The sequence below is a fragment of the Phyllobates terribilis genome, unplaced genomic scaffold (assembly GCF_046119375.1).
Source record: "Phyllobates terribilis strain yellow unplaced genomic scaffold, ASM4611937v1 Scaffold_29__1_contigs__length_15306474, whole genome shotgun sequence".
NCBI lineage: Eukaryota > Metazoa > Chordata > Amphibia > Anura > Dendrobatidae > Phyllobates > Phyllobates terribilis.
In genome coordinates this window covers 6,059,338-6,077,243 of record NW_027362789.1, presented here as the reverse complement: position 1 = coordinate 6,077,243, position 17,906 = coordinate 6,059,338, and the positions used below count along the sequence as shown (strand labels likewise).

The 17,906-nt window shown below is 43.1% G+C and overlaps 2 protein-coding genes across 2 annotated transcripts in view; one reads left to right on the top strand and one right to left on the bottom strand.

Annotated features, from left to right (window-relative positions):
• Window positions 1-17,906, top strand: part of LOC141178593 (uncharacterized) — a 328,452-nt gene that overhangs the window by 201,413 nt on the left and 109,133 nt on the right. The gene's annotated exons all lie outside the window — the stretch shown is intronic.
• On the bottom strand, window positions 5,674-16,711 carry LOC141178600 (uncharacterized). The gene is made up of 5 exons (XM_073660485.1): window positions 16,392-16,711; window positions 16,178-16,301; window positions 15,997-16,094; window positions 9,030-9,120; window positions 5,674-6,929 (listed from the first exon to the last, which is right to left on the bottom strand). The coding sequence occupies exons 1-5, from the start codon at window positions 16,587-16,589 to the stop codon at window positions 5,674-5,676; spliced, it is 1,767 nt and encodes a 588-aa protein (XP_073516586.1). The 5' UTR covers window positions 16,590-16,711.

Below are 17,906 nucleotides of genomic sequence, written 5' to 3'. Positions count from 1 at the left end.
CTGGTCAGTGAATTTTCTGCTATTTGGGAGGACACTAGATCTGCACTTCTTCAGTCCTCTGAGTGGATGAAGAGACATGCTGATAACAGACGTCTGGATCCGCCCCAATTCCGTCCGGGAGACAAGGTCTGGCTCTCCTCTAAATATGTTCGTCTCAAAATACCATCGTACAAGTTGGGTCCGCGGTTCATCGGCCCGGTCGAGGTTTTGAACCAAATCAATCCCGTGGCTTACAAGCTAAAACTCCCGGCCACCCTACGGATTCCCAACTCCTTCCACGTATCTCTCCTCAAACCAGTTGTCCTTAATTCTTTCTCTGACGATCCAGGTACCACCCCAGCCCTGGTCTCCGCTGACTATGTCTGTGAGGTAGAGAACATTTTGGCCACCAAAAGGGTAAGAAGAAAAACCTTTTTTCCGGTGGATTGGAAGGGGTTTGGCCCAGAGGAGAGGTCTTGGGAACCCAGGGAGAACATCCATGCCCCTCACCCTCATCTTCTTAAAGAATTTCTTGCGGGCCTAAAGAAGAGGGGGCGTAAAAGAGGGTACTGTAGCATTGGCGTCTCTGCCCCCTGCCAGGCAGAGATGCCATCCTCCTTACCGCCGCGGTCCTGGTCCGGCGTCTTCTGGTCTCCCTGCTGCTGCTGGTGCACGCAGCTTCCTGGGCACGGTGCATTGGCCGGGGACTCTTTAGGATGGCGCATGCGGCCGTCCTAAAGAGTCCCCGGCCAATGGCCGGAGGACTTCCCATATATAAGGCACCTCCTCCAAAATGGAGGTGCCTGTGCAATGGTTGCTCCGTATGCTAACACTTGCTTCAGCCCTCAGGTCCCGCTGCCTGTCAATCTTGCCCACCTGTCAGTCCTGCCCACCTGTCCTGCTAGCCTGTCTGTCCTGCTCGCCAGTCTGCCCGCTAGTTACCTGTTGTGCCCGCCTGCCTGCCTACCTGGAAGCACCTGGCAGTTCCCTGTCGTGCCCACCAGCCTGCTTACCTGGAAGCACTTGCCTGTTACCTGTCGTGCCCGCTAGGTTGTCCACCCGTACCACCCGTCAGCCTTCCTGCCGTGCTCATCTGCTGTACCAGTCAGTTCCTGCCATCTGACCCGTGGGAGTCACCTGCTCTCATACAAGGTCGGTCCCAGAGTGGCACCTGGCCCCCCCAGCTTGTTCCCTCCCTGGTTCACAGGAGTCGATTGAGCCGCCGTGCAACCTTGGTCAGGCAGAGTAGGTACTTAGTCACGCCCCTCTGGTCCCTCCTTGCACAGAGGTTCCACCACCCGGACCCGCAACATTAACATAATGTGCATACAATTATTTAAATTAGAGTCCCATTCAAGCGTAAACGTATTTTCATTAGGAAATGTTTGTAGAACTGTTCATGTCCATAATGGATCCTTCTGTTTGTCTAATAGTTTGTAACATGAGCCGTTCCCTTGATGATAGTCGATTGTAAAAGTATTCCATGATGTAGATATATAGACAATTCCCTCTGCAGCCGGGATCTCCTTTGACAATTGCCAGACCGGGAGCCGGTTCCAATGTACTGCTGCTGTATCCAAGATAAAACACTAGGGAGAAAGTAGCGCAAATAGGGTCTTACCCAACAAACATTTAAGAGTATTTGTATCAGATTGTGCTAACCTGATCCGTATTCTTTTCTTTGGCGTTTTAAGTTTGATGTTCAGCTGCTGCAGATCCATGGGTTTGTCAAAAACCGATGAATATCAGGATGTGGAGAAATTTGTGGATAATTCCTGTGCGGATGGTTTATTGAAGACGTCAATTCAGAAAAGTTTATTAAATATAATAATTGAATATGGAACGTGCAGATCTCTCAGATGTTTTTTTATATCAATTAATCTGTCTCTTTGTTTCTGCACTTCTATAGAATAATCTGGAAAGATCTAGATTTTGGACCCATTGATTGTTACATCTGGGTGATCCCTTGCCTGTTGCAGGATAATATCTCTGTCCAGGTAGTGTAAAACTTTAGCCAGCACAGGTCTTTGTGGAAGCCCAGGAGGAAGATGAGCACCCTATGAGCTCGTTCTACAGCTTATAGGAGGATTAAGGTTTCAAGCCTGATTATTAATTTCAGCCAGTTTTCAAAGAATTCAGTAGGAAAGGAGCCTTCTATATTTTCAGGTACACCAATAAGTGGTATATCATTGAGCCTTGACCTATTTTCAAGATCATCTGTTTCTGCCAGCTGTGCTGATATTTGCTATTCTGCAAGCCTGTTCTCCTTGCTTGCATTGGCTATCTGGTCCTCAATGGCGCTGAATCTGCCTTCCACTGCCCCTGCTCTATTTTCTGCAGTTTGTGTCGTATACCTGCTATCTCATCTTTAAGACCACCAAAATGTACATTGAAAGCAGATGGAGAGAATTTACAATGTACCACTGCAATGAAAATGTCTTTTAAAGTAGGTTCCTCAGGTACATGTATGTCCCATTGGTGCAGATTAGGCCATCGGGGATGAAAAGACCACATGCAATTTTGTGGTCTTTTCATCCCCTTCAATGTGGCTGCCTCTCCCATCTCCTGCACACCCAACTCCTCTACTTGGAGCCCGTGCACAGGTGTGGGGTAGCTGCTATAAGAAGGCCACTGTCACCTGATGAGACCTGTGTTTCTGTTCAGGAAAATTGCTACAGCCTGGCCACCACTTCCCTCTGCCTCGTCTCCCCTGCTCAATCTGTCTCCAGCGTGACAACCGTGGTGTCATCTTTGAGCGGAGAGCCTGCTTGTCCCACAGTCTTTATGTGGCTTTTCCTGGTCATTTTTTTCCCCTGTAGCAAAGTACCTCCACACTCAGAAAGTTAACTGGTAGATGTATGACGATTTTCAGGATGGTCGTCAGGTCTTATATAGGATAAATAGCTAGATGCTCATCAGGAGCTCTGTCTGTGAGGAGCTGCCCACTTTCTAAAGACTAAAATACTTTTCCAGCAATGAACCACCATTTTTGTTAATATTATTATTGTGTATTAGTGATTTTCTTGTTATATTTTATATAGTTCTGCTGACTTGTCAGTATGTGCACTAGATTCACTTGTAAAATGTCCAGCATTCCACTAATCTCATCTTTATCTCAGGAGTCCATTGTCTCAACACAATAATCTGATTAGGTGAGTGTAGATTGAGACAAAGTGGAGTAGTCATCACAGGGGGTCTTACATGCAGTCTCAGATGAAGGCTTCTAGACTATTCTTCATTGTTTTTAGCTAACAGTGAATGTTTAAGGGGGAGGGTGTGATCACTTCTGACCTGGGAGGGGACTGAGCCCAGTGGAAGAAAGGACATTTTTTAGGGAGAGTTGTGTGGAAGAATTGAAAGGAAGAGGATGGAGACCGTGGACTTGGAAGGATGAATGGATAAACATGTTACCATTATGGATTATGTCGTTTGGATTTACACTTTCTTACAAGGACTGCTGCTACGAGATACACGTGCTTTCATAGTTTTATCTGCCGTCTAGAGGATCATGAACTGTGGCTACAGACTATAGTGGCTGGAGATACGAAATCTGTGGGCCAACCAAAAGTTGGGAGACAGCGAGTATGGCCTTATACAAAGGCAGTGGAACTACTGAACCCAGATTGGGAATTTGAGGACTGAGAGAACGGTATTTTGGCAATTTACTTGGAATTGCTTTGTTACCGTGGCTGTGATCCATAAAATATTGTTGCATCGTTAACATGTCAAGGTGATTACTTACAACCAACAAACTCAGATCTTTACAAGCTCCTACATCTGCTTGTCCACATATGTCATCAGGGTTGTTGCATGAAAGTACTGCTGCTTTCCGTGTAAGTGGGATAGTCATGCAAGAGAATATTGCTACAAAAAAAAGGGACTGGCCTCTCTGACATTCACTTCAGAAAGGGAGTAAACTGTCCTGCATCCAGAAATTGAGGACCCACCTAGGCAATGGTGGTAACAAAATCTTATTAAGGTGGGCCTAATGAAGAACTTTGAAAAGGCTATGGATAAAAATGTAAAAGCATTCATGCATCTGATTGATAACTTTCCAAGGTTAAGTGAAGCAAATATAAAAGGAGTCTTTATTGGACTTCAGATTTGTAAGTTTTTTCAAGATGAGGAGTTTCTTCAGTTGTTGCAGGGCAAGGAAAAGGCTGTATGGTCTAGATTTGCATTTGTGGTAACTAACGTTTTGGGAAACTCAAGGGCAGATACAGAAACTATGAAGAGTTGGTGTTATTTCTCCTCAAAACATATAAGGATCTTGGCTGTAACATGTCCTTAATGATTAATTTCTTATATTCTAGACTTTTCTTCTTCCAAACTGTGGAGTAGTGAGAGACGAGGATGGTGAGAAATGTAACCAAGATATTGCAACTATGTAGAAAAGATATCAAGGAAGATGAAATCCATCAATGCTTGCAGATTACATAATTTTAATAGATGATCCAATACAGGAGTACAAGAAACAAGCAAAAAACAGTTGTCACTGAATGAGGACTAATTTTGTAGTGCAATTTCTGTAACTGTTCAAAATTCGCAATAAGGTTTAGACAGGTTTTAGTTATTTGAATTTTTCTAAGTTTTCTCTAAATAAATATCAGAAAAGTGGCATAACAAAATATTCTGCATCTCTATATTTACAAGAATAATAATGTTTCAAAGTACTGAAACTTTTATCATTAATTATATGTAGCAGTAAAAGGAAAACTCAATTGTTCAATTTGAATTCAGGAGGTCAAACTCATTAAGAAATGGCTCAGTTCATAGCGGAACCTGACAACTTTTAAAAATATGTAAAACAGTGTTACATAATCTGAAAGGTCATTGAGCTAGGTTCTTCAGCTGCTCAGTCAGGACGTGCAGCCTCTGTACAGGTCCTGGTACCTTCCTCTCCTATGCACCAGTCAGATAAGTGTGGGGCTGGAGGAGAGAGCAGTTCTCTCACTGATCAGGAAGGACACCGTCTCATTGTTCTCGGTCACAGGAAGCTACCTCCAGTCTATAGGACGCACTCATTTATTAGCAAGATTTTTTCTGGCTAAAAGTGTGTCTTTTCAAGTAAAACATTTTCCACATTAAGGATATAAAAAAAGGCTTCTCCCCTCTGTGACTTCTCTGATGTCCATCAAGATGCGCTTTCCGGTTAAAACATTTCCCACATTCTGAACAGGAAAAAGGCTTTTCCCCTGTGTGAGTTCTCTGGTGACTAAGAAGATTTGATTTCTGGTTAAAACATTTCTCACATTCTGTACATGAAAAAGCCTTTTCTCCTGTGTGAATTATCTGATGTCTAGCAAGAGCCGATTTGTTGTTAAAACATTTCCCATATTCTGAACATGAAAAAGGCATCTTCCCGGTGTGAGTTCTGTGATGTGTAACAAAATGCGCTTTCTAGAAAAATCATTTCCCACATTCTGAACATGAAAAAGCCTTCTCCCCTGTGTAAATTCTCTGATGTGTAACAAGATCTGATTTCGGGTTAAAACATTTCCCACATTCTGAACATGAAAAAGGCTTCTCTCCTGTGTGAGTTCTCTGGTGCTTAACAAGATTTGATTTCACTGTAAAATATTTCCCACATTCTGAACAGGAAAAAGGCTTCTCCCCTGTGTGAGTTCTCTGATGTGTAACAAGATCTGATTTCTGGTTAAAACATTTCCCACATTCAGAACATGAAAAAGCCTTCTACCCTGTGTGAGTTTTCTGATGTCTATCAAGATGCGCTTTCTGGAAAAAACATTTCCCACATTCTGAACAGGAAAAAGCCTTCTCCCCAGTGTGAATTCTCTGATGTCTATCAAGATGCGGTTTCTGGAAAAAACATTTCCCACATTCTGAACATGAAAAAGGCTTCTCCCCTGTGTGAGTTCTCTGATGTGTAACAAGTTCTGATTTCTGGTTAAAACATTTCCCACATTCTGAACAGGAAAAAGGCTTCTCCCCTGTGTGAGTTCTCCGATGTGTAACAAGATCTGATTTCTGGTTAAAACATTTCCCACATTCTGAACATGAAAAAGCCTTCTCCCCTGTGTGAGTTCTCTGATGTCTATCAAGATTCGCTTTCTGGAAAAAACATTTCCCACATTCTGAACAGGAAAAAGCCTTCTCCCCTGTGTGAATTCTCTGATGTCTATCAAGATGTGCTTTCCGGAAAAAACATTTCCCACATTCTGAACATGAAAAAGGCTTCTCCCCTGTGTGATTTCTCTGATGTGTAACAAGATCTGATTTCTGGTTAAAACATTTCCCACATTCTGAACATGAAAATGGCTTCTCCCCTGTGTGAATTCTCTGATGTTTGATAAGACTTGATTTCTCTGTAAAATATTTCCCACATTCTGAACATGAAAAAGGCTTCTCCCCTGTGTGAATTCTCTGATGTTTGATAAGGCTTGATTTCTCTGTAAAATATTTCCCACATTCTGAACATGAAAAAGGCTTCTCTCCTGTGTGAGTTCTCTGGTGAGTAACAAAATTTGGTTTCAGTGTAAAACATTTCCCACATTCTGAACATGAAAAAGGCTTCTCTCCTGTGTGAGTTCTTTGGTGACTAAGAAGACTTGCTTTCTTGTTAAAACATTTCATACACTTGAAACAAGAAAATCTATTCTTTGCTGTGTGAATTTTTTGATGTTTAAGAAAAAACTTTTTGAGGGGAAAACTATTTCCATATTCAGACCGTGAAAATCGCTTCTTAGCTTTGGGAGCAGTTAGTTTTTTAATGCTTATTTTGTGACTTTGATTTTCCTTAGTAGTTGGTAATGAATCAGAAGATAGGACCTGTTTCAAAGGATCAGATGACACATCTTTGCTGTAAAGGGATGATGGTATATTTGGAGTAATAGCATTCCCTTCAATTGTATCCTGTGAGATCTCCAGCTCATCTGTTTTGAAAATTGAAGATGTCAGCTGTCCCTCTGATCTCCTTGTACAGTCATCTGCTAAGTAAAAAAAAATATATTTGAATAAAATATTCTTGAAATTTATATTTTTGAACATTTCTACTTAAACTGTTGGTACAAATGGCAAGTTATGTAAAAATATTAAATTATTCACCAAGACAATGACAGTTGACAGTCTAATAGAAAACCTCATAGCATGAACCATTAGAGTTTGGTGTTCAACTGTTTGTTCATTCTGCCTCCCAAATATGAAATATGTGAAAATTATACCAATAAAAATTTCTACTCATATCACAAAAAAACAAGCCTCCACTCAGGTCCATCGTCTGTCAATGGAAAAACAGAGGTTTCCACATCATTAGTGGCTCAAAAACTCTTGAAAAGCAACATGGCTTCCATAAACCAATCCAGAAATATCCACTCTTCTAAAATGAAATATACTCCCTACTTAACTCAAATGGAAAGCACCACACCCTACTAAAGCTCATGCATAATGCCGGAAGCTGCCCGATATAGCCTTGTTCTCCGCTGGTTAAGTCTTCTGTGTTCAGCTATCGTGTTGTGTATTTTCTTCTTAGTTTCTTCTTGTGATCCCAGCCAGTTTACTGACTACTATTGTGTCTTCTGATTTTGTATTTTCTCTGCCCTCCTGGCTCTGATCCGGCAACCTGACTATTCTTCTTGTCATCTCACACCACAGAACAGCAGGCAACACTAAGTCCAATCCTAGGGGTCTTTGTGTACGTACAGATCCATGTAGAGGGGTTAAAGGGTGATGGGCAAAACTTTGACTATACACAATAACACATCTAATGAAAAGATCAAAAAACAAAAGAGAGAGAGAGTAACTAGTGGTGAAACCTCTCTGGGCTAATTAGAGTATGCTTCTTGGTAGCTCCTGGCAATTTAAACTATAGTAAGGGCCAATATTTTCTGTCAAACAAGTCTCAAGAAGAAATATACATTTAATAAGAACATTTTATAATAGTGCAGAGCTGAGATGTCTTAAATTTAGAACTCGGGCATTTGGAAGAGACAATGGAGACCTTTTTTGAAAGAGTACCAGGGAATTACAGAGTTAAGTGAGGCAGGCCGATCCCACCACAATCAAACTATCATACAGAATTAACCTGTAAAAAAAAAAAGACAATAGAAAAACACGTTATATCCTCAACAAGAATGTATGTTTGGGGAGGGGGGGGGAAGGGGAGAACTCCAACACTAAACCAGAGTTGCACTTATTTATGGTAGACCGTTGGAGCTACTATGAGTCCTGACCAGAAGAGTAGAGAAAGTATTAGTGCCCCCATTTCAGGATAAATTGTATCTAAATTCTTTACGATCGATAATATATGACATGGAGTGAATCCATGAAACCAGGGCTTGAGTCATGCCAACATATCTCCTGCAGCCGTGAATAAATGTATATTACAGCCATCAGCCACTCACAGCTTAGAGATATATCATGGCACAGGTGTAATGTTTTTTGTATACTTTATCTATTTGAAGTTATTTGGTTTAAAAAGAAATTGAAAAGTCAGGGTAAAGGGAAACTCCGTTGTTATTATACAGATATTCACACTAGGCCCTCACTGCACGTTTAATGTTGCCGATCATAAAAGCGAGTTTTGGTCATAAAGACTGGACCTGGTCTTGTAGGAATCATATGAGCACATTCAGTAGCACAGAAGGGAGAGAAGGTAGATTCATCTAATAAGATATCAGGGATCTAGGAAGCCAGCACCATCATTACCCTCCGCTTTCTCTTACAGATCCATCATAATATTTTTCTTCAAGTGATTTTCTAACTTGTCAGCACTTTCTACATGTGCTGTCATTTGGATTGGTAGTTTACAGATCTGGACAGGTAAGAGTCAGGATCTTCTAATTTCAGTTGGTAGTTGGATCTTCCAGGTTGTAAGTTCTATAGAAAAGGAGTTTCAATGTCCAAAGTCATTTGAGGAGTTTCAATGTCCAAAGTCATTTGAACAGTTTTTGGTGGAGGACAATGTTTTGGTCTAGATGCAAAATGGTGATCACACGATCGTGATACAGCTGGACTACTTGACCGGTAAACCAGCCACAGCCTGTGACTGAGAAGAATCTGTGACTTCTCTGCATTTAGTGGTTACTACTCACCTGGACGGTTATCTTTAGGAATCTCCTCTTTACACCGCTCATCACCCCTCACATATGTCTCTGTAGTATTAATATGGGTCAGATCTTCACCCTGAAAGAAATATTGTACAAGTCACAGACAAATGGAGAAGTCACATCTATGATCAGTAGTGATGAGCGAGTACCGTAATATTCGTAATCGCTATACTCGTAAAGAGTACTTTGTAATATTCGCGTATTCGTTCCGAATAGCGAGTACAATGTAAGTCAATGGGAAATGCGAGTTACTTTCTGCTGGACCCTAAAAAGAGGTCTGGGGGCCTGAGGAAAAGGCTCAAATGGATGGGAAAGTGATGAAACAGAATGGGAAGAGACTGGAGAATGAGCCTGCATGCATTTCTGACTCACATATGGTTTCTGGGAATAAGTTTGTCGCAGTATTACGCCACTTTTACAGACACACAAGAACAACTACCAAACCTAACCTAAATTGCATTTATCAGGCCAAAAAGGTTAAGAAACAGTTTTTCCTGCACAATCACTTGTATATAAATAAACCAGAGAAACCAAACAATATCCATTTTAGCCTTGAGAAAGCAACGCATTGTCCACGCGAAACGCGCGTTGGGTAGGTGTTTTTTGCACTTTTTGTACTCTCCCTTTCCCCATTCGGGGAACTTTCAGCCCTTGGGTTAGTGCCTTGACTACTTTTTTGATGTTTCATTATTCAGCCTTATGTGTATCCACTTGTATTGCCTTTTGCCCACTATTGCTTCTAGATTTTGTATAGATTATGGGGTACTGTAGCAATATTCTTTGCTCCCCTGTTCATGTCTTGAGTGGTTGGGTGTGCTTAGTGTCTACTACTTGCTGTACATCATATCTTGCATTTTATGATGCCTACCTGAGGCCTGTTGTTTTGGGGGGGTTTTCTGCTCCTTTTGCACACATCATGATTCATATTCCCTCTTATGGATCCTATATGTATCTTTTAATGTATTTATACAAATAATAAAATTTCTTTTCTATTTGCATTTTGTAAAGCTCCATTCCTGTCTTTTGTTGTCCATGTGTTCTGGAGCTATGTTGCTGGTTTGACACGTGTGTGCTTGTGGATTTCTATGGGCACTGGCGTGCCTCCAGCAATAATGTTTTTGGGTTTGATTTTGCATCTAGAACGTACTAGTAGGTATGTTGATCCTTTGAGAGGCCTCAGGTGGCTCTGTAACATGCGTTTTGGAGGGACAGCTGTTCCTTAGACATTTGGGCGATCCCTCCATCATTGACACTCAGATAGTGGAATACATATTCAATAGCAGTTTACAATGTGGCCATTGCAGCGTTGGGCTTGACCCTCCTCCTCCACCACCATGTGATACGGCGACCCTAAATTAAAATGTTCAGAGGTCTTGCAGTAGGCAAGGAAAGCTGAGTTTTGTGAGAGCCCTCGTGTGGCCCTGTAACATACATTTTGAAGTGCCCTCCTCTAGAGATTTTGGAGGTCCCTCGTGTACATCTGAGAGTGCCCTCACTTACTCATATTGTAGGGCCCTCACTGTATTATTTAACTCATTTAGGGGCAGAGACTACAGAGAAAAAAGCCAAGAGACATGGAGTACTAGAAGGTAGCAGTGAGTACGGCCTCCAATCCTCAGGTATGGCTGAACTCAGTGAACCGGAAAAACAAAGCTGCACAGGTATGGCTGAACTCAGTGAACCGGAAAAATAAAGCTGCACTAGTCAACTGGATGATGAGCTCAAATATATCACTTGTGCAAGTCAATGGTCAAAGGATTTATGGTGCTCCCCTCCAGGATGGGTTGGTGAAGCTTCTTCAAATGGCTCCGAGGTTTTGATTGTCAATATTCCCCAGATTATATAGGAAGAGAAGACTTCTTGATATTGTACTACTTGGTCCAGTGCAGAATGTGCATCGTACTTCCAAAAATTACTCCTGGGGGCTGTGTCATAAGTGCAGGGAGATTCCTTGACAAGGGCCTCCCGTGTCAAACATTATCTACGATGGAGTACTGTAGTAGTTGTGGCCCTCAATTCAAATTTTCAGAGGGCCATCAGTCGGTCATCAACAGTCAGTGTAAATTTCTATTGAATATGTATCCCCTATCTCAGTCAAAATGTGGCACAACCTGTGACAAGGGCCTCCAACGATAAAAGTTTGGTAGGACCACTGTACATTACAGATTTGTCCACTGCACAATGTGCATAGGGTTTGTAAAAATTAGCCCAATGGGCTGAGTCATGGTTGACACAGGAAGCCACCATCCCAAGGGTCTCCAATCACAAATAGTAGTTAGGCTGGAGTAGGAATACTGTCCTGGTTTGTCCACTGTACAATGTGCATAGGGTTTGAAAAGATTAGCCATATGGGCTGAGTCATGGTTGACACAGGAAGGAATCTTGTTTTAATGGAAGGGGGTGACTTTAACAGCAGTAGCATGAATCTGCATTTTTGGTGAATTTAGGTTGGCTTGCTTTCATCTAGAGGGATTGCGAACTGTGGATATATCCAGTCCTTGTTGAATTTAATCAGAGTAAGTCTCTCTGTATTTTCCGTGGAGAGGCGTGTGCGCCTATCAGTGATGATTGCCCCAGCGCAAATGAAAACACGCTCTGACACCACACTAGCAGTCAGGCAGGCCAGCACCTCCAAGGCATATAAAGAGAGGTCGGGCCAAGTGTTCAGCTTAGACACCCAATAATTAAAGGGAACTGAAGTGTCAGAAAGGACACACGTATGGTCACTTAAAGTAACCCTTGACCATGTTCTGCAACTTATCCCTCCTGGGCATTTTTAAAGGCACAGATAGCCCTTGCTGTTTTGCTGGTTTATTGAAAATTGCCCAATTTGGGCACATTTTCCCCCCACCTCCGTTGGAGCTGGTGTTCGTGTCTCTCCCCATTATCCCTTGGTGTTGAAAAGAGCTGGTACCTCTGCCACCAGCATTATCTGAGGGCGATGTTTTCAGCAACTGATCTACAACGGCCCTCTTAAACGATTCCATTGTACAACCCCTGGCAAAAATTATGGAACCACTGGGCTCAGAGGATGTTCATTCAGTTGTTTAATGTTGTTGAAAAAAAGCAGATCACAGACATGGCACAAAACTAAAGTCATTTCAAATGGCAAATTTAGGGCTTTAAGAAATACTAAAGGAAATCAAGATGAAAAATGTGGTACCCAGTAAGAGTAATTTTTTTCAGACCAAGCAGAGGGAATCACTCAATTCTGAGGAAGAAAAAATGGAATCACCCTGTAAATTTTCATTTCCAAAACTAACACCTGCATCAAATTAGATCTGCTCGTTAGTCTGGATCTAAAAAGGTGTGATCACACCTTGGAGAGCTGTTGCAACAAGTCAAGTCAAGTCAATGGAAACAAATAGGTGGATTGGACAACCTTTCAGAGTAGGATCTGGTGTCCGACATGGCTGTCTTCTTAGCCCTTTGCTTTATGCCTTTGCAATTGATCCCTTCCTCAGAAGGATCGATTGTGGATCGTTGGCAGGGGTGCGGATGGGCAGGGTGGCGCCGGAGGCTATCCTGAGGGTAGTGGCCTGCCTACGTGGATGATGTCACCGTCTTTATTTATTCGCAAGAGGAGGCAATGGTGGTGATGTCAGAAGAGGAGCGCTACTCGGAGGCATCGGGGTCCAAGGTCAACCAGGATAAGTGTGAAAGTCTCTGGCTGGGAGGCGGAGATCCCGGGTTTGATCTTCCAGACACCCTCCCCGAACCCCAAGAACACGCCAAAGTCCTGGGCACTGAATTCGGCCAGGGTGATTACCCCATGAAAAACTGGGAAGGCAGAATCAAAGGTGTCGCCCAAAGAGTGGACCAATGGAAGGGTTGGTCTTTGAGTCTGAGGGAAAGGGTTGGCCTGTGCAAAGCTTTCCTGCTCCCCTTGCTAATCTACCTGGGCAGCGTCTGTGTCTTGCCAAAGCCTCTCTGGACACGGGTCTACAGTCTGTTCTTCCAGATGTTATGGGGGAATAGACTGAACCTAGTCAAGCCGGAGGTCAATTACCACATGAGGAGCCTAGGGTGGTTGGATATGGTGAACCCCGTCGTGTTCCTAGTGAACACCTTCTTGAAAGTTAACGTGGCAAACCTCTGGAAGGAGAGGGCTCCTCAATGGGTATTATCCTGCAAGGGATGGTTTCAGCCATCAATCTTCAGGGGGAAGATTGAAAGATCTTCGCACACTGTATGGGCATCTCCCTGCTTATGTTACCCCGGTTCTGAAAATGATCCACCGGTGGGATCTGGGAATGTGGGAGGTGAGGTCCCTCCCGAGGAAACTCCTCGATAGGAGGGTCTTGCTTTCTCATTTTCAGAGTCCATTGGTCCTCAAGGACTGCCCACGGCGGGATCTGGAGGTTGGGGTGAGTTTGTTAAATTCTAGCAGGATCCCCAAGAAGTACTGGGACTTGACTTGGCGCTGCTTCCAAGGTAAGCTGTGTGTAAGGGGCAATTTGAAGTACAGGAGCTCCGAGGACAGGATTTGCTCCCCGTGAGGCTTGCGCTAACATGCTGGAAAGCATGGAACACTTCCTTCTTCATTGTCCCTTTAATACAGAGGTGTACAACAGGGTGGGAGCTTCCATTGGTTGGCCATGGCTGGCTACTCTATCCTATGCCGGGTGGGCCTATGGAGCGTTCGGAGACCTTGGGAGAAGGGACCGAACCACTTTATTCATACTAAGTGTAGTGGTCAGGTATTTCACGTGGAATGCACGAGTTTTAGTTTCGATGCAGAGCAAAATCCTAAGTGCAGATGAAGTTTGTAGTAACATCCTAGGTGACCTGGTGAAGGCACGTTCTCTGGAGTATGAAAGCCTGTCTCTGGAGGGGTTTTCCTTCTGGGTGCCTTAGTCCGGTAGTACTCCTATATCCAGGTGGTGGGCTGATGTCTTTTGTTTTGTATTTATGTCTCCTGAATAGGTTTGCAAGCATCGAACTTGAGCCTTGGATGGTGAGCATGTAGGTTGCCTTTGCCCTGGCTTCTGCTCAACTTGGTATGGCAGATGCTACAGACTACAATGTTTTTCTCTGAAGGACTTTCTGAAAAAAAATAAATTCCACACAGCAGCTGAACGCTCCCTTCCCCTTACTTGGCGCACAGCGGGGGTGCTCTTGGGAACAGTTGACCCAGTTCTCACTCTGGGCAAACCACGACTCCTTGGTGCCTGTTTTGGTGTTACACATCCATCTTCCTCTGTGTTGATGTCATGGCTATGCATGCCAACAGTCCAGGTCGGATCAGTGGACTCATCATTGACTACCTCGTCTTCCATCTCATCCTCCTTCCCAGGTGACATTGTAGGCTGACCTGATAGCAAACGTGTCTCATCATCATCAGCCTCCACCTCTGGAGACAAAAAATTATGTTCTGCCAAGTGTCTTTCTTCTGGCCATAGGTCCTCAAATACATAAGCATCAATGCACGCCACCTCCTCTTGTCCCTCTTCAATGCTGCACAGTGATAGTCCAGAGCCAACCAAAGGATACGTACCAAACAGACCCTTGGAGTGGCCAAGCTTCAGGTCATATGTCTCCTATGACTGATAATGGTTGCACGAAGGAGAACCAGCTTCAGGATTGGATGGGCCAGCCTTCTGTGTATCCACAGTAGACTGTGTGGTGGTGGAAGATTTGTTGCTGCTTGACAAATGCGTAGAGGCCTTGTCTGCTATCCAAGACAGAATCTGCTCTCGCTCTTGTTGCTTCCACACACGTTTACGTTCCAGACCGGGAAATTTTTCCAGGAATATAGTGGATGCATCAAGCTTCTTCTGACCTGACACAGACTGAGTGCCTTCTCGCGCACCACTGACACGTCCCTTAACAACAGTCTTTTTTGACATTTTGGGTTTTGTTGACAGAATTTCAGATATTGATGGCACAAGTCAAGCTAGCTGTCACAGCCAAAATAGTGGTTAAAATGGCCTGGTGCGTGCTTTGTACCAGGCAGTAGGAAATGATTGGACTACTGCTTTGTGTAGGGCACTCAATGATTTTTTAAGCGGACTAATATGGACAGAAGGCAGGCTCACACCCCAAAAATAGTGTTAAAATGGGCTGGTGCGTGCTTTGTTGCAGGCAGTAGGAAATGTTTGGACTACTGCTTTGTGTACGGCACAAAACACTTTAAGTGGACTAATATGGACAGAAGGCAGGCTCTGACCCCTAAAACAGCAGGGAAAATAGAACGGTGCTAAAAAAAAAAAAGGCAGCACAAAATGCTACTTCTGTGTGTGCTGGAAAAATATTGCTTTGCCTCTGACAAGAGCAGTTTTAATATGGACACTGGAACAACACACAATCTCTCCCTCCTTGTACTCTGACTTTGTTGTGTGTCTTCAGCTCTGAAAAGAGCTATTTTTTTAAGGTATTATGGAGCTAGTGAGCGGCTCCTTTAAACACAGAACTAGTATACACGGCAGGTAGCCCTTAAAAGGGCTTTTGTTTTATCAAGAGGCCTAAACACTCTCCCTAGCAGCTCAGCAATCTCTCCCTATGCTTATAGAATGCAGGCTCCAGAAGCAATGTGCACAAAATGGCGACGACAGGGCTTAAATAGACCCTATGAAGCTGGGTGGCCAGTCAATCACAGTAATGCCACAACCAAGATGTCTGAAGCATTACTGCGTTTGGTTAAGAAGCCCAGCATGTTTAGTGGCTGCAAAGGAGGCGCCAAAACTGCAGGGCGGGACATTCGAATATAGCGAGGCGAGTACACAAACACTAGCAATATAAAAAGTAACCCGAATACCGTACTATCCGTGCGAATAGTAACGAATACACTCGCTCATCACTAATGATCAGCTCTAATCCAGCCATCTCCACCATTCTCATTATATAAGTATAAACCATATAATTCTGGTGGATAAAACAAGACTGAGCACAAGACCTTCACAACCGTCTACACATCACAGGAGAGATCTCATGACACCTTCTCTCCATCTACCTGATGATCCTGAGGAATATTGGGATCTTCTTGTTTACAGTCCTGTGGAAGAAGAGGACGGGGACATCTCTCTGGTGTTGTCCTCTTACTGGATAGATCTAGAGGAAGCACATACAGGGACTGAATTCATTTTTTACATATAGACAATTATAGGCCGTGTGTATTTAGTCCTGTCTATTACCTGGTGATGTGAGGGGCTGGGGAACCTCCATCATGACCTTCTTATACAGATCTTTGTGTCCTTCTAAATACTCCCACTCCTCCATGGAGAAATAGACAGCGACATCCTGACATCTTATAGGAACCTGACACATACAATGATACAGTCATCCCCCTGATCCCTTCATAGCTTTACTATAAAATGTTGCAGCATTCCTCATTCCTAGCAGTGTCACCTCTCCAGTCAGCAGCTCAATCATCTTGTAGGTGAGATCTAGGATCTTCTGGTCATTGTTGTCCTCATGTATCAGGGGGTGAGGTGGAGGCCCTGTGATTGGGCTCAGGGGTCTTCCCCATCCCTCAGACACAGGGTCCTGACAGCGCTCACTAGAGGTTTTCTTCACTACTGTGTAATCCTGGTTATGGAGAGACATTAATAAATCTCACTACAGACATTTCCAGAGTCCTCACCTCTCCAGTTCTGTCCATCTGTTATTCCCATAGATAAGAATGATGTAATGTGACGTCATCAGAATCTCTCACCTCTCCAGTAAGCCGGAAGAGGATTTCTAGGGTGAGGTGCAATATTTTCTCAGCCATCTTGTCTCTGTCCATATCCATCTTTGATGCGTAATTCAGGAAAATTCTCTTATATAGAAGATCTTCACTGAGAGGATTCGATATTGTAGAGACCTGAATGTGAAGTTGAGCAGATGTAACGTCATAAAAATCCTGTGTAATAATACAATTACTGGAGAAAATAAGGGAAACATTTGAGGAGATTTAGGTTTTACAGTATCTAGTTTTCTTCTTTACATCTAGTAATAAAACCTATATATTTTAGGCCTCAGACAACAAGCCGTTTCTTCCTCAGAATCTGCAAGTGAATACCTTTCTCATAGACTCATCTTCCTTATTGCTAATTCTCGTCTCATTTACCAACACTGGAATCGCTATTATCAATACTGCAGGAGATATTGATTACATGTGACATGAGAAATAACAACTTCATGATGAGGACGACATCTTCATCTACTACGGCTCTATAAAGGTATTTGGCCAAAGTCAGTCACGGACTACATCACCACCGGCCGTCTATAGGTTTCTTGTCTTCACCGGACTGTCATCTTCTATCACGTTAGAGCTCAGGTCTGATTCACACTCAGAAGTTTGAGGCATTTATAAAAGCTTGTTTGTAAGAACACCAAGACGGAGTTATTTGATACCAAAATTTCCATGTACAGTGTTTTATGGGGCTTCAAAACAAAGTGTGAATCTCAAATTGAAATCATTGTTGTTGAGATTTTGTGCAAATTTCAACGCCTCCTCCTGTGTGTCTCCCCACATCAGGAGGATGTCGTCGATAAATCGACCGTACCATATGATTTTTTGGGCTATAAATATTGCTCTCATGGTAAATGTGTTGCTCCTCCCATTGGACGAGAAAATTTGCTGCCCATACTTACTCCCTTACTTTGTAAAAAAAAAAAAAAAATTGATTGTCAAAGCAGAAATAATTATGATCCAGAAGAAATTTAACTGACATGATAATGAAATCTTATTTCTACTGTATACGTGCTATAGGTATCCAAGTAATAGCTCAGGCTAGTTAATGCTACACTCTGTGGTATGGATGAATATAGAGCTACACATGTGGTCAAAATTGTTAGTACCCCTCGTTTAACCCCTTACTGGCCTGGGGCATATTAGTACGCCCCAGGCCATCACCCCCGGTTCAGCACAGGCTTCGG